Genomic DNA, 15483 nt, shown 5'->3' on the forward strand with positions numbered 1-15483 from the left:
TTTAATATGCTAGTAATACAAGGAAACATTTTCCTTGTTAAGGGAAAAAAACAGGCAGCTAGTACAAGTCAGCTCCTGCTGACTGCATTCTAATCTTACTTTTTAGAAGTAAGCAGCCTTAATCAGTTTGTTATATATCATTTCAGACTTTTTCCCATTTATTTATTACATATGAGTATCATTGTAGGAAATATGTAATACCTGTAGTGGTAGATAATGTATTATAAACATCAGTAACTTGATTGTTTCATTCAACCATATTAGAAATGTATCTTCAGTTAGTACATAAAGATTTCTCTCATTCTTTTTAACTACTACAGAACATTCCTATTGTATAACTATTCTACAGCTCTTCCCCAATTCATGGTTACTTAGGTTGTTTCTGATTTTTTGCTGTTAGAAACACTGCTGCAATGTGTTATTCAGCTATTCCCCAATTCATGGTTAACTTAGGTTGTTTCTGATTTTTTATTGTTAGCAACACTGCTGCAATGTATCCGTCCTTTTGTGGTCTATGGAAAAAGAAAAGTTAAGCAGAGCATAAGGGGAATGGGATTGCTGGGGAGAGGAGGCTGTGAGTGTTTTAAATAGAGCATTCAGGGTAGGTAGGACATATTGAGAAGGTAATATTAGACCAGAGACTTGAAGGAAATTAGAACATTGAACGTACATATGCTGGAAAAAGAGCATTCTAGGCAGAGAGAGCAGAGTGCAAAGGCCTTCAGTTGGGACTATGCTTAGTGTGTGCAAGGCACAATAAGGAGGCCAGCATGGTTGCAGTTGAGTGAGCCAGGGGATGAAATTGGAGAGATGATGGGGGCCCAGTTTATATAGGACCTTGTAGGCGATTATAAGGTCTTTGGCTTTCATTCTGAATGAAATGGAGCACGACTGTAGGATTTTAAGCAGAGAAGTGATATGATCTGACTTAATGTTTTAGAATGATTCTTTTGGATGAACTTATAGAGAAGGGCTGTGGTGGCAGGGAGACCAGTTGTTAGGAAGCTGTTGTAGTAATCAAGCAAGAGAAAATAGTGACCTGGACTAAAGTGCAAGCAGTGGAGGTGGTGAAGAATTGCCTGGATCCTGGATCTGTTTTGAAGGAGCTGTCAGCAGAGTAGGTAATAGAGTTTGAAAGAAAGACAGGAATCAAGAATAAGGATTACAGATTTTGATCTAAGCAGTTGATAGGTGGAGTTGTATACTAGTCTTAAGAAATGTAAAATTCTTGAGCCAGCCTTGGTGGTCTAGTGGTTAAGGTTCGGCGCTCTCACCACCAAGGCCCTGGTTCGTTTCCCAGTCGTGGAACCACACCACCCATCTGTCAGTTGTCATGCTGTGGCAGCAGCTCCCATAGAGAACTAAAAAAAAAAAGACTTAACAACTAGGGTACACAACTGTGTACTGAAGCTTTAAAACACTCTCTCTCTCCCTATCTCTCTCAAAAAAAATATTCTGATAATGGTCAAATTTATCAATGTTTTCCTTTGTCCTTTGTTTTGGGGTCTTGTTTAAAAAGACCCTGTAGTTCTTCTGTATTTTCTTCTAATATTTTTTGTTGTTTTGTTTTTTGTTGTTGTTTTTACATTTAGGTTTTTTAAAACCTGGTTGTAATTTACTTTTGGGAGTGATGTGAGATTGAGATCTAAACTTCCTTGCCCGTCCCTCCCCCCCGACCCACATGCACACTCAGATAACCAGTAGTCCCAAGCCAAAACACTTGATGGTTTCTTTCTTTTCCCTCTGATTTGAGATGTCATTTTTATCATATACTAAATTTTCATGTATACATGCACCTGTTTTAGACACTGTATTCAGTTCTGTTACCCAATTCTAAGCCATTGTTGTAATTACTATAGCTTTGTAACAGATCTTTTTCTAATCTACTTTTCAAAATTGTCTCGGCTGATCTTTCACATGATAGTAGTGTTTCATGGAAAATTTATTAATTTCTGATTGCATTTTTTATATGGATTAATTGTATAAAAATTAGCACATTTACAATAAGGATTCTTTCCATATAAGAACATATATTTTTCTCTCTTCAGGTCTTGTTTTATGTCCTTTATTAAACCTTCTTCCTCAAGACCTTGCACATTTATAATTAGAATGATTCTCGGGTATTCATAGTTATTGTTGCTGTTGTGAGTGGAATATTTTTTCTTTTGCTTTTTGAATTGATTGTTGCTGATACAGGGGAAAGCTGTTGATTTTCTTATGTTGATCTTGTATTTGGCCATCTTGCTGAAATGTCTTATTTGTTCTCATCAATTTGTTGATTTTCTAGTTTTTTTTCTCATACGGATCTGCTATTTATTTTATTGCATTGGCTTACACCTTCAAGATATATAGACTATTAGAGGTAAGAGTGGGAATCACTTCTGTTAAAAAACCACAGCAAGATACCAATTTTTTGTCTATTAAATATTTTTAAAAATCTTGCTGAATTTCTCTTCTGCATGAGATGCAAGAGTACTCTCATATACTTATAGCAGAAATATAAATGAATGCAGCTCTTTATATATACTCCTATAATTTTGTAATCTGTGTATAAAGTCTTATGAGTGTTTCATATTCTTTGACCTGGTAATCTCACTTCTAGGACTCTATCCCTTGGAAGTAATAAGGAAAAATATTTTTGTTCCAGTTGGTCATTATTTATGTTGCTTATATGTTACTTGTAATAATTGTTTCAAAATAACCTAAATGTCTAATACTAGGGTAATGATTTTATAAATTATGGTATATGTATATGATATAATATTGTACAACCATTATATTATTTTAAAAGAATTCATAACTTGGAAGCACTTATATTATCAAATAAATAAACAATTCTGTATTCTGTTCTTTTTTATGTAGAATTGCATCATTATTAAAATACACAGAACAAAGATTAGAAGCAAATATATCAAATTGATAATCTATGGGTAATTTATATATGGATGATTTTATTTCCTCCTTCATACTTTTCTCTGGTGAGCATGCATTGTTAAAATCAGAAGAAAAGTACATATATCTGTCATACTAATTATATTTATCTTCTTCAAAATGGATGGAAAGGGAAAAATTTTAACCCATCCTCTTATTAAATGGCAAGTTGAGTTATAATTTTTTTTTTAAGTTTACTTTGTAATACTCTTCAAAAAAGATCTCGCTAAATGTGGGTAACACATGTTATAGGATAAATGTGATACCTGAGAGAAAAGAAACACAGTGGTTTCAGGGGCAGATTGTTGTGATTTTATACTCTGGGATGTACTCCTAAATGATCTGAATTCCAGATCAGTGAAGCAGGAGAGAATTATGGTAAATGTCCACTTATTCTGTTTCTTACTATCTTACAATCTGTGTTTCATGTCTGTTGCAAGCTAGGTGTCATATAGTAGCCCTGTGATCTACTGCTGGCCTACTTTTGTAAGAAAGCTCCTGTTTTTATATGGATTTTAGATTACCATTCACTTTATTTAAGAAGCATTTATTGAGTACTTCCAGTGTCCTGGGATCTTTGATAGCCAAAGGACGTAAAACCACACAGAGGTCCTCTGTTCTGAGCAGCTTTTGTTGGAAATAATTTGTGATTAATGTTGTGATGGAATGAGATGGTATCTGATTAGAGAAACTAAGAATACTCAAATTCTAACTCAGCCAATCCCTGAGGTATCTTAGGGAGCTAAATATACTGAAATTCAAGTCAGTAATACTTTATTGGCTTAGGTGTGGGCCCCCTGCCTCAAAATCCAGAGAACCATGTTAGTCTATATGGAAGATGCTGTCTTCTTTTACTAGTTACACCTGCTTTCCTTTCGTCCTCTAAGCTTAAATTCAAGTCTCAGATTATTACTACTATATTGAGGCAAAAGACCACTCCAACTGGTGCTAAAGGAAAATGTGTAGGAAACAAAGTTTTTCCCAAATACTTCTTCTAGATGTTCTTAAGTATCTATCAATCTAGTATCATACCACCTACCAACCAACTGCCCCCAGTTACCCTTGGCCCAGTTTCTATATTTGAAAAAAGGGAACAGAACAAAGAAAGAAAGGAATAAGAAAGATGGCTTGGTTGCTCCAAGCAACTTTGGAATGTTTTTACCTCTGGCAGCATAGAAGGAAGAAAAAAGAAGGGTCACCTTCAGTCTGTTCCACCATGATGCATAGTTACATTACCAAGAAATTTTGCATGATTTGTAAAGTTATGTTATAAAACAGTTTCAGTGGTAACAGAAAGGTTAGAGACTAGAGTTTCAAAAGAGCATTAATAACTGTTTTCCTTCAAATATTTCAAGAATGAAGGTGTTTTATAACTATGGATATATAATTTGTTTCTATAATGATTTATCTTTCCCACTATCACCAGCACTGTCATTGGCAGAGCTTCTTATATATTTTTTAACATCTTTATCATCAATTTTTACTTGACAAATTGGACACAAGGGCATTCCAACAAACCAACTGTTTTTACTATATAACAACTTTTTTCTGTGCTTATTTTTTATTATAGTCCTGACTTTGCTGATTGAATTGTAACTCATAGTGGTCTCATTAATGCAAATTGTATTCTCTAGTTAATAAGTCATGCTCATCCTTTAAGAAAAGTTACACTTTAGGAGAAATTCCTGTACTCATAATTTTGGCTCAACACAGTGACGTCATCCAGTAGCATATGGGCCAATCATTTGTTCATAGGTCTAACACACCCAGGCAATATGTTTTCAGGAATGGAAAACAAGGGGAGGTGTACTTAGGTCCTCAGAGATAACAATATGCCATCTAGTTGGAAAGATAAAATAAATAAACAAGCATTTACATTGTACATTCACCATATAGTTTGTCTATTGATATGATAAAATTATGCACAGGATATTATGGGAAAATAAAGAAGCAATATCTGACCTAGATTCGGAAAGGCACTTATCAGGAAAACTTCAGGCATTACACGTGAACTGAGTTCTGTAAGATGAATTGGCTTCTTTCAGACCAAGGGAGATTGAGATTTTGGATGGGAGAATGTGGTGAATTCCAGCTGTATTATTCGAAGGCTCAGAGACGATCAAGCATGGAACGTTAGCGGGAATAGGAGTTCAATGTAGCTGGTGTTGAGAGTGCGAATGGAGGAGGAGTACCAAAAGATGAAGCTGTAAAAGTAAGCAAGAGCTAGGTTAGGAAGAGCTTTGTGTGCTGTGCTGAGAAATGTAGACCTCACTGTGAATGGATTGAGGGCACACTGACTTTTAGGGGAACAAGATTTGTATCTGCAAAATGGAGATTTGAAAGGGCAAAACTGGTATAATGGTGACAAGAACCTGTACTGATGTACAGGCAATAGGGATGGAGAAAATGGACAAATTAGAGATATTTTGAAGGGATAGACTCAACAAGAACTACTGATCAACACAAGTAATAAATATGGTGGAAAGAAAATAGCCTTTGGAGTTAGCTAGACATGGGTTTAAATCCTAGCTCCGTCACTTAGATGTTTTGTGACTTTGGGTGTTTTATGTACCTCTCAGAACCTCAGTTTTCTCAACTTAAAATTGGGACAGCAATACTCAACCCATAAGGATGTGAGGAATAAATAATATATGTAACACATCCAGTAAAGTAAGTATAAAATGATGGCCACTGTTGTTGTGGGGGAATGAAGGATATGGAGAGGAGTCAAAATGACTTCCAGGTTTTCTATTTGGACAAGGAGAAGGAGCTGGTTTAGGAGAGTGCGATAACTGAGAGATTCAGAACTTACAGATCTGATTCCTGACAGACTGCCTGTGAGAATCTGGGTGGAAATGTTCCCTGACAGATGACAGTAAGAGTATGACACTCATGAGAGGTATTTGAGCAAAAGGTACAGATTTGGTAGACATCTGCTTACACAGAGTAAGTAGTAAAAGTTATGAAAGTGATGAGATAACCTAAGGAGAGAGTTAGAAAGAGAAGAAAAGTCAGAACCCTGGAGAGTAGGCTAGGAAAGACATTGATGTGGGGGTGATAAAAGAAGTAGGAGGAACGCCAGTGGTGAGTAGTATCTGAGAAGCACAAGGAAGAGAGCATTTCGTGGGATTAGCAGCTCCAGGTACTCCAGAGAGGTGAAATAAGATCAAAGGGAAGAGTATCTTAGGATTTACCAACAAAGAAATTGTTAGTTCTGTCATGATATTAGCAGAGTGATGGGTTGGACACCTGATTTCAGTAGTTTGAGGAGAGAATGGGAAATGAGGAGTAAAGGCAACCAGTGTAGAGAAATCTTTTAAGATTGTGACTTAAGTTTAGATGTAAATGCTGATAAGAAGAGCTAACAGAGAGGAAGGGGTTTCTGAGAATGTAGGGAGTTAGCTCAGACAGTCAAGTTTCAAGGACAAGGTGGTCGAATGGTGTCAAATGCAAATGCAGCAGAGCAACCCTGTAATGCTCCTTGAGAAGATGCACATTGGATTTGGCCATTAGGAGGAAGTCTGTGAGCCAGGAGCTAAGTCTTGGTGGTGGAGTCCTTTGAATGCCAGACTTTGGTCACTGGGGAATGATTGGAAAATTACTGAGCATGGAAGTGATATGATCGGAACGGCATTTTAAAAAATTTTTCTGGTAACAGTTTGAAGGATGAGATAAGAGGCATGGGTTCCATTTAGGCTGTTAGAGGCACTGAGGAACAAGGACCTGGACGACGGTGGTGATCCTGGCAGCAGAAAGATAAGATGAATACAAGAGCTGTTATGCTACTATGTACCTTTTAACTTGACTATCATATGGATGTAATTAATGGGTAAAGGAGAAGTAGCCTAAAAGTTGACTTTTTAAGGTTTTGATTGTGGTAATAAGGAGAGTGGTAGTAGCACTTAGCGAAACAGAAACATTAGTAGAAGCAAGATTTGAAGGTGAATTCGTTTTTAAACTTTCCTTTATTAAGCTTATGCTGTTGAGTGGCTACTATGTGTTGGGCACTGTTCCACATACTGGAGATACAGCAGTGAACATAACAGGCAAGATCCCTGTTTTTCATAGCACTTAACATTCAGAAGTGAGGTGAAGACAAAAAAATAATAAAAGGACAAGATACTTTAAGACAAATAAGACAAAATGTGGTGATGATAACAGAAGTGGACTAAGGGGAATCATTTTAGATGATGTGCTCAGGAATGGCATTTCTAAAGAGGAGAGATTTGAACTGAGGCCAGAATATTACAAAGAGGTCAGCTGTGCAAAGATCTGGGTACAAAGACGTCCTTGCCCAGAGTGGAAAGTATGTACAAAGGCCTTAAGAAGGGAATGAGCTTAATTTGTTTGAGACCAGAAAAATAGGCCAACGTGTCAGGAACAGTGAGAGAGGGAGAGACTAATACATGATGAGGTCTGAGAGGTTGGTAGAGTTAAACTTGAGCAGGGCCTTGGAGGCCTTGGTAAGGAGTTGGTGGCTTGTACTTGATAGGTAGAAGTGGAAATGAAGGAAAAGTACTGCTATTGAGCTATGTTGAACTTGAACTGTCAGGGACGTCTACGTGAAGAAGGCAGGAGAGTTGTCAGGCTTAAATATATAAGTTCAAATATGATTTGCTCAGTATTATTCATTGAAATAACTCGCCAAGTTCTTTAGGCATTGAACAAATAAATGCTCATAATAGGGAGGCTTGAGGAGTCTATCAAAGAAATGGTCAAGGGGTCTGAGGGGGATGATCAGCAGTGATCAGGGGTCCCTAACAGTTCTTTGACATAATGAAGGGTGTCTTAAATATCATAGCAACCTGAAAGGAATGACCAACTGTTGTATGAACAGTAGCTGGAAAAATTATGGCTGGAAATATCTCATAACTTCAGGGGATATTAAGAATACTTGCCAACTTAAAATACCTGCATCTCGGTAGGGACCAAGCTATAAAGATGTTGTATTGTGCTGGTTCAGTTAGAGCCCCCATTTCCAGGAAAGCATTTTTTGCAGTAAACAGGGAGTATGTATATCACTGTGCTTCTAGGTACACAAGTAGTTTGAATAGTTTTCATAGCCAAGGTTGTCCTTAAGGAATCTGATTTTACTGAATATGTAGAACTTATATGTGCTCAAAAGATACATTGAGGCATAAGAATTATACTTTACATTTATGTATTGCTTTACAATTTACAAAGCCTTTACCTATTAGGAAATCAACTTGAGCTTCGTAAACAACTCTTGAAAGTAGATAGGGGAGAGGAATTTTAGGGAGGTCAGCATTATTAGAGGTGAGGAAACGGAGCATCTCCAAGTGCACAGTCACCAAACAGGACATGAAGCCACAACTTTTGACTTTACTTGCATTGCTTTACCTATCACACCATGTTAATTCAAAGGGGAACAAAAATACAAACTTTAGTAGAAGAACTAAAATATGGATCCATACTGAAACTATGACAAAATACATATTTTTTATTTGTGTTATAGTTATCAGTGCTACCAAAGTATCAGAGTGCTGTGAATACAGACAGTGAGATTGACTTTGGCTGGCAGAGTCAGAGGTTTAATTTTGTTGAGAAAATGTGTGCTATTTTCTCACTTGTTAATTTTTATTGTCTTTTCTTTGTTTTTCCACAACATTTAAAGTACTACACATGTAGCTTTAAAACAAACCCTTTTATTTTATACCCGATACTCACGTTTGTTTCTGCTACCATATTTTATTCTTGTTTTGCCACCCAACGCAGTGGAGACTGATAGTAATAATAGCTAACATGTAAGGAACAGTTCTGTGCCAGGCACTGTAGTAAGGGGTTTGTAAAAATTAACTTATTTAATCCTTACATCAACTCTCTGAGGTGGGAGCATTCCTTCATAAATTGGTGTTTTATTTTCTGTGTGTTCACGTACTTGCTATTCCCACACCTGATGGGGAGAAAGGAGAACTGTGTTGAAAGAAAGGATAATTATTAGGCATACTCATGTGCACTTTAGGATCAATTTTTAAGCCATGTAAATAGATGTCTTTTGTCATATTATGTACTATTTATCATATTTTTCCATAAGTGAAGAAGCCAAGTTGGTATATGTACTAACCTGAGAGGTGAAGTCTAAGCTATATAACATGAGTAAATAAAGTAATAATATCCTAAATGTCTGTTTTATGATTATAGTGACAGTATGTAATAATCATGGGCAGTTTTGCATTTTAAAAAACTACTTAACTCAATGTATAATTAAAGACTCATCAATAAAGAGATGTTTGCTTAATTTAAAGTATTGAGGAATGAGAAGTGTCCATAAAACTTAATTCTTTGTTTAGTTACTTTTGATTCCTGTATTTTCTTGGAGTGAATGAAATATGTTGCTTACTGTGGAAATGATAATAAAAATGCTTTGTATTTATATAGCATCTTTCATCTGAGGATCTCAAAGTGCTTTTCAAATAAAGTCTCATGAATCCTCACAGCACTTCAGTGAGGTAGGTAGGTGGCAAGTATTATTATCTTCATTTAACAGATGGAGAAATTAAGCCACAAGAGGGTTAAATGATTTATGTGCAGTCCCACCAACCAGATAGAGAGGCAGCCTGAGCTACTGAAGTAAGAATATTATATTTTAGGAGGATTGGCATAGTATAAATCATTAACCTCTTTGCTGTTGTACTTTGCACAGTTTTATCTATTAGAACAAATATGGTAGCTTTAAAACGTCCACATGGAAATTTTTTTTTATCCTTTTTTAGGAACAGAAGACCTAATACTCTTTTTCCCCTCCCCCGTTTTTAGGTCAGCAGCAAGGACAAGATGGAGTAAAAGTCCAACAAGCTACGATAGCTCCGGTAACTGTAGCGGTTGGAGGAATTGCTAATGCAACGATAGGTGCTGTTAGTCCTGACCAACTCACACAAGTGCACTTGCAGCAAGGCCAGCAAGCTTCTGATCAAGAGGTGCAGCCTGGCAAGAGGCTTCGGCGAGTTGCCTGTTCCTGTCCTAATTGTAGGGAAGGAGAAGGAAGGTAAACGCTCTATTACCAACTCGTTCTCTCTGGAAGGCATAAAATAGTAGTTAAAAGCAAGCCATTGGCTGGGTACTTTGATCATTAGACCATCACTAGCTTTGTAGCCCAGAAGTTGAGATATAATATTGTTATGAAGGAGATTAAAGTGAGTGATTCTAGGAAGGGATTTCAGCGGTCCTCTACTTTGTACCTTATACTTTTGTTATGGTTTTCTTTTTGCATTTATTATATAAAAATTTTAAACAACTTTATGGTGATGGACGCACAACTCTGTGAATATATTAAAAACCATTGAAATGTACACTTTAAATAAGTGAATTGTATGGTGTGTGTGTTTTACATCAATTAAGTTGTTTTCTTCCTGATCTTAGGGAAAGAGCCTCCAGTCTTTCACCATTAAGTATGATATGAGCTCTGGGTTTTTCATATATGCCCATAATTAAGTTAAGAAAGCTTTCTTCTAGTCCTACTTTGTTGAGTGTTTTTGTAGTGAAAGGATGTTGGATTGTGTCAAATGCTTTTCTGCGTCTGTTGAGGTGATCATGTAGTTTTTGTTTTTTATCCTGTCGGTATGGTGTATTACGTTAATTGATTGTCGGATGTTAAAGTACTTTTGTATTCATGGGATAAATCTAACTTGGTCATGGTATATAATTCTTTTTGTATGTTGTTGGATTTGGTTTGCTAGAATTTTGTTTAGAATTTTTGCATCTATGCTCATGAGAGATATTTATAGCTTTCTTTTCTTATAATTTTTTGTCTGCTTTTGGTAAGGGTAATACTGGCCTCAGAATTTGGGAAGTGTTCCCTCTAGTTTTGTTTTTGGAAAGAGTTCGTGAAGAAGTGGTATTATTAAATGTTTTGTGGAATTCACCAGTGAAGCTATCTGGTCCTGGGCTTTTCTTGTAGATATTTTTTTGACTACAACTGTGCGTCGCTTAATGGCAGGGATATGTTCTGAGAGACGTGTTCTTAGATGATTTTGTCATTGTGTGAACTTCATAGAGTATACTTACACAAACCTAGATGCTATAGCCTATTACACACCTAGGCTATATGGTTTAGTTTATTGCTCCTAGGCTACAAACCTGTGCAACATGTTACTGTACTGAATACTTGGCATTTGTAACACAATGGTATTTGTGTATCTAAACTTAGAAAAGGTACAGTAAAAATACAGTATAAAAGATTAAAAAGTGGTACACCTATATAGGGTACTTACCATGAATAGACCTTGCAAGACTGGAAGTCACTCTGTGTGAGTCAGTGAGTGAGTGGTGCATGAATGTGAAGGCCTAGGACATTACTGTACATGACTGTAGACTTTATAAACAGTGTACATTTAGGCTACACTAAATTTATTGAAAAATATTTTTTTCTTCAATAATAAATTAACCTTGGCATATTGTAACTTTTTTACTTTATAAACTTTTAAATTTTTTTAAGTTTTAAATTTTAATAACACTTAGCTTAAAACACAAACACATTGTACAGCTGTATAAAAATATTTTCTTTCTTTATGTCCTTATAATAAGCTTTTTTCTATTTTTTAAATTTTTTATTTTTTATTTTTAAACTTTTTTTGTTAAAAACTAGGACAGAAACACACGTCAGCCTATACCTACACAGGGTTAGGATCGTCAATATCACTGTCTTCCATCTCCACATCTTGTCCCACAAGAAGGTCTTCTGAGGCAGTAACACACATGGGGCTGTCGTCAGCATCACCACAAACATTTGAGTAATGTGTTGTGCTATAACTTTATGATGGCTACGATGTCACTAGGCAATAGGAACTTTTCAGTTCCATTATAATCTTATGGGACCATCATTGTGTACATGGTCCGTCGTTGACCAAACCATCGTTATGTGCGGCATAACTGTACTAATTGAGTCTCTACTTGTTATGGGTTTTTTCTGACTTTTTTGTGTGTGTGTGTGAGGAAGATCAGCTCTGAGCTAACATCCGTGCTAATCCTCCCCTTTTTGCTGAGAAAGACCGGCTCTGAGCTAACATCTATTGCCAATCCTCCTCCTTTTTTTTTCCCCAAAGCCCCAGTAGATAGTTGTATGTCATAGTTGCACATCCTTCCAGTTGCTGCATGTGGGACGTGGCCTCAGCATGGCTGGACAAGCAGCGCGTCGGACAAGCGGCACGTCGGTGTGCGCCTGGGATCCGAACCCGGGCTGCCGGTAGCGGAGCGTGCACACTTAACTGCTAAGCCATGGGGCCAGCCCAGACTGATTGTTTTTGAGTCAGATTTGGTACTTTGTGTCTTTCTAGGAATTTCTCTATCTCTATTATTTAAGTAATAGACATACAATTGTTCTTGTCATTCCTGTATAATCCTTTTTCTTTTTATTTCTGTAAGGTTGGTAGTGATGTCCCTTCTGTCATTTCTGATTCTAGCAATTTGAATCTTCTGTTTTTTTTTCTTGCTCAGTTTACCTAGAGGCTTGTTAATTTTGTTGACCTTTTCAAAGAATCAGCTTTTGGTTTTATTGATTTTTCTCTATTGTTTCTGTATTCTCTATTTCAGTAGTTTCTGCTCTGTTTTTCTTTCTTTCCTCCTGCTTGCTTTATCTTAGATTTAGTTTGCTCTTTTTTCATTGTCTTAAGATGGAAGGTTAGATTAAGATCTTTTTTAACAGGCATTTATAGCTATAAATTTCTTTGTAAGCATTGCTTTACAATGCATCCCCTAAGTTTAGGTATGTTGTGTCTTCATTTTCATTCACTTCAAAGTATTTCCTAATTTCCCTTTTGATTTCTTCTTTGAAAGAAGAAAGAACCATTGGTTATTTAGGAGTTTATTGTTTAATTTCTAGATATTTGTGCATTTTCCAGTTTCCTCTTGTAATTGATTTCTGTTTTCATTCCATTGTGGTCAGAAAACATACTTTATGTTATTTCTTTACTTTTAAATTTATTGAGATTTGTTTCATAGCCTAACAATGATCTGTCCTGGATAATGTTTCATGCCTACTTGAGAAGAATGCTGTTATTGGGTGGAATGTTCTAAGGATGTTTGTTAGGTCTAGTTCGTTTGTAGTGTTATTCAAGTCTTCTCTTTCCTTGTTGATCTGCCTAGTTTTATGAAAACATCATTGAAAACAGAGTATTGAAATTTCCAACTACTATTGTTTTTTTTTTTTTTTTTTTTTAGTTTTTTGTTTATTGCAGTAACATTGGTTTATAATCCAACTGCTATTGTTGAATTGTCTGTTTCTCCCTTAATTTCTGTTTGTTTTTCCTTCAGCTGTTTTGGTGCTCTTGTTACTCTTGTTCAAGTGCATGTGTGCTTATAATCGTTATTCCTTCCTAATGGATTGACACATTTATCCTTATCAAATCTTCCTCTTTATCTCTAACAATATCTTTTGTTTTAAAGTTTTATTTTGTCTGATACTAGTATAGCCACTCCAGCCTTCTTGTGGTGGTTGTTTGCATGATATCTTTTTCCATCTTTTTGCTTTCAATCTCTTTGTATCTTTGAATATAAAGTGTGTCACCTATAGACAGCATATAGTTGGATGTTGTTTTTTTTTAAAATCCAATCTGAAAAAAATATACTTTTTTATTGGATTGTATAATCCATTCAAATTTGATGTTATTGATATAGTTGAATTTGTCTTCCATTTTACTTTGTATTTTCCATGTGTCATGCCTTCTTTTGTTCCTCTTTTCCTCTACTGCTTTCTTCTGCATTAAGTGAGTATAATACAGCATTTTAATTTGTAATGTACCATTTTAATTTTGTGAATGATTTTCTTTACTATATTACTTTAATTACATATTTAGCTTTGATGGTGTTTTTTTGTTTCTTCACATGCATTTGAATTACTTTTGGGTTTACTTGCTTTCAGCCTGAAGAACTTCCTTAAGTGTTTCTTGCAAAGCATGTCTGCTAGCAACAAATTCTCTCAGTTTTTGTTTATCTCGGAATATATTTATTTCACCTTCATTTTTGAAAGATAGCTTTCTGGATATAGGATGCTTATTTGAGTTTTTTTCTTTGAGTACTTTGAATATGTTTTTCCACTGCCTTCTGATCTCCATTGTTTCTGCCAAGAAGTCAGCTTTTCACCTTACTGGGGTTCCCTTGTAAGTGACAAGTCATTTTTCTCTTGCTGCTTTCAAGATTTTTGTCCTTGTCTTTGGGGTTCAGGATTTTTAGTATAAATGTCTATTTGTGGATCTCTGCATTTATCCTGCTTGGAGTTTGTTGAGCTTTCTGCATGTGTAGATTAATGTTTTTCTATCAGTTTTCAGCCATTATTTCTTTGAATACTTTTTCTGCTCCATTCTCTCTCTCTCTCTTCCCTCCCCTCCCCTCCCCTCTTGCTGGTATTCTCATTTGTATGTTGGTGTCCCACATTTCTTTGACATTCTGTTCATTTTTCTTTGTTCTTTTTGTTGTCATTTTTGGATTACATAATGTCTATTGCTCTATCTTCAATTTTGCTATTTCTTCCTTCTCTGGAGTCCCTCTAGTGAATTTTTCATTTCAGTTGTACTTTTCATCTCCAGAATTTCCAATTGGTTCTTTTTTTAATCATTTCTAACTCTTTATTGATATTCTTACTTTGGTGTGATATTGTCATTATATCTTGCTTTGCTTCTTTAATCATGGTGTCCTTTAGTTCTTTAAATCTATTTATAATGGCTACTTCGAAGTCTTGTTAAATCTGGTTGCTCTCACAGGCGGTTTTTCTTGCATGCTTTATTTTCTAGTGTAATAGGTCATACTTTTTTTTCTGTTTTGTTTTTTGCATGTCTCATAATTTTTTGTGGGCAACTGGACAGTTTAGATAATATATTATAGCAACTCTTAGTATTGTCCCTCTGGTCTCCCCCAGCCCCCATCTTGTTATTTTTGTTTCCTTGTTTATTTAGTGACTGGATGGATTATTTTAATGGAATCACTCCCCCCCCCCCCCACACACACACATACACAAAGCATGTTGCTCTTCAGTGGGTGCAGACTTGGATATTCTGACAGTGACCCTGGGATAAGGGTGGTTTTGGTGGGATCTTTTTAACTCTTTTCCTGACCACACCCAGCTGTTAAGCTCCACTAATTGCCAGCTGATTGCTCTGTTGTTTTTAACAATACCCTGAAGCATACATCGCTCCACAGACTGATCCAATCAGATTCCTTTTAAGAGTTAGATCACTAGATCTATGTTTTGAGATTTGTTCTGAACTCATAGGGCTCCTCCCAGCTGCCTTTTTTCCTCCTTCTCTCTGGCAACCCAACCAGCCTACTTTTAGTTGAGCCTGTTTCTCCAATGAATCTATTAATCTCCTCCCAACTGCCTTTTGCAAGTCTTCATTGTTTTTAAGAGTACCCTTAGGCTCAAACCTCTGCATTTTGTTGCAAATGAAGTCAGTTTCTTTGGGAAAAGATTTGGAGCTCTCTGTTTTAAGGCATGCTCTCCCTCTGGTCAAAATCTCTGTGTTAATGACTCTTGAACTGGAGGTTGGGGTCATTACACATTTACGAATAGCATCCCTGCTCTAGGATCTGAGCGCTTGGTGG

General features: G+C 36.1%; 1 protein-coding gene across 5 annotated transcripts in view; it reads left to right on the forward strand.

Annotated features, from left to right (window-relative positions):
- SP4 (Sp4 transcription factor) overlaps positions 1–15483 on the forward strand; it is a 79500-nt gene that overhangs the window by 36457 nt on the left and 27560 nt on the right. For 3 of the 5 annotated variants that reach the window (XM_004418934.3, XM_087428688.1, XM_087428700.1), the window contains exon 4: positions 9709–9937. The exons of the other annotated variants lie outside the window; for them this stretch is intronic. In XM_004418934.3, coding sequence (XP_004418991.1) covers positions 9709–9937 — 229 coding nt within the window. The remainder of the gene's footprint in view (positions 1–9708; positions 9938–15483) is intronic. 5 annotated transcript variants of the gene reach the window in all.

This window comes from Ceratotherium simum, chromosome 1 (assembly GCF_057802395.1).
Source record: "Ceratotherium simum simum isolate JZ-2026a chromosome 1, ASM5780239v1, whole genome shotgun sequence".
In the NCBI taxonomy this organism is placed as follows: Eukaryota; Metazoa; Chordata; class Mammalia; order Perissodactyla; family Rhinocerotidae; genus Ceratotherium; species Ceratotherium simum.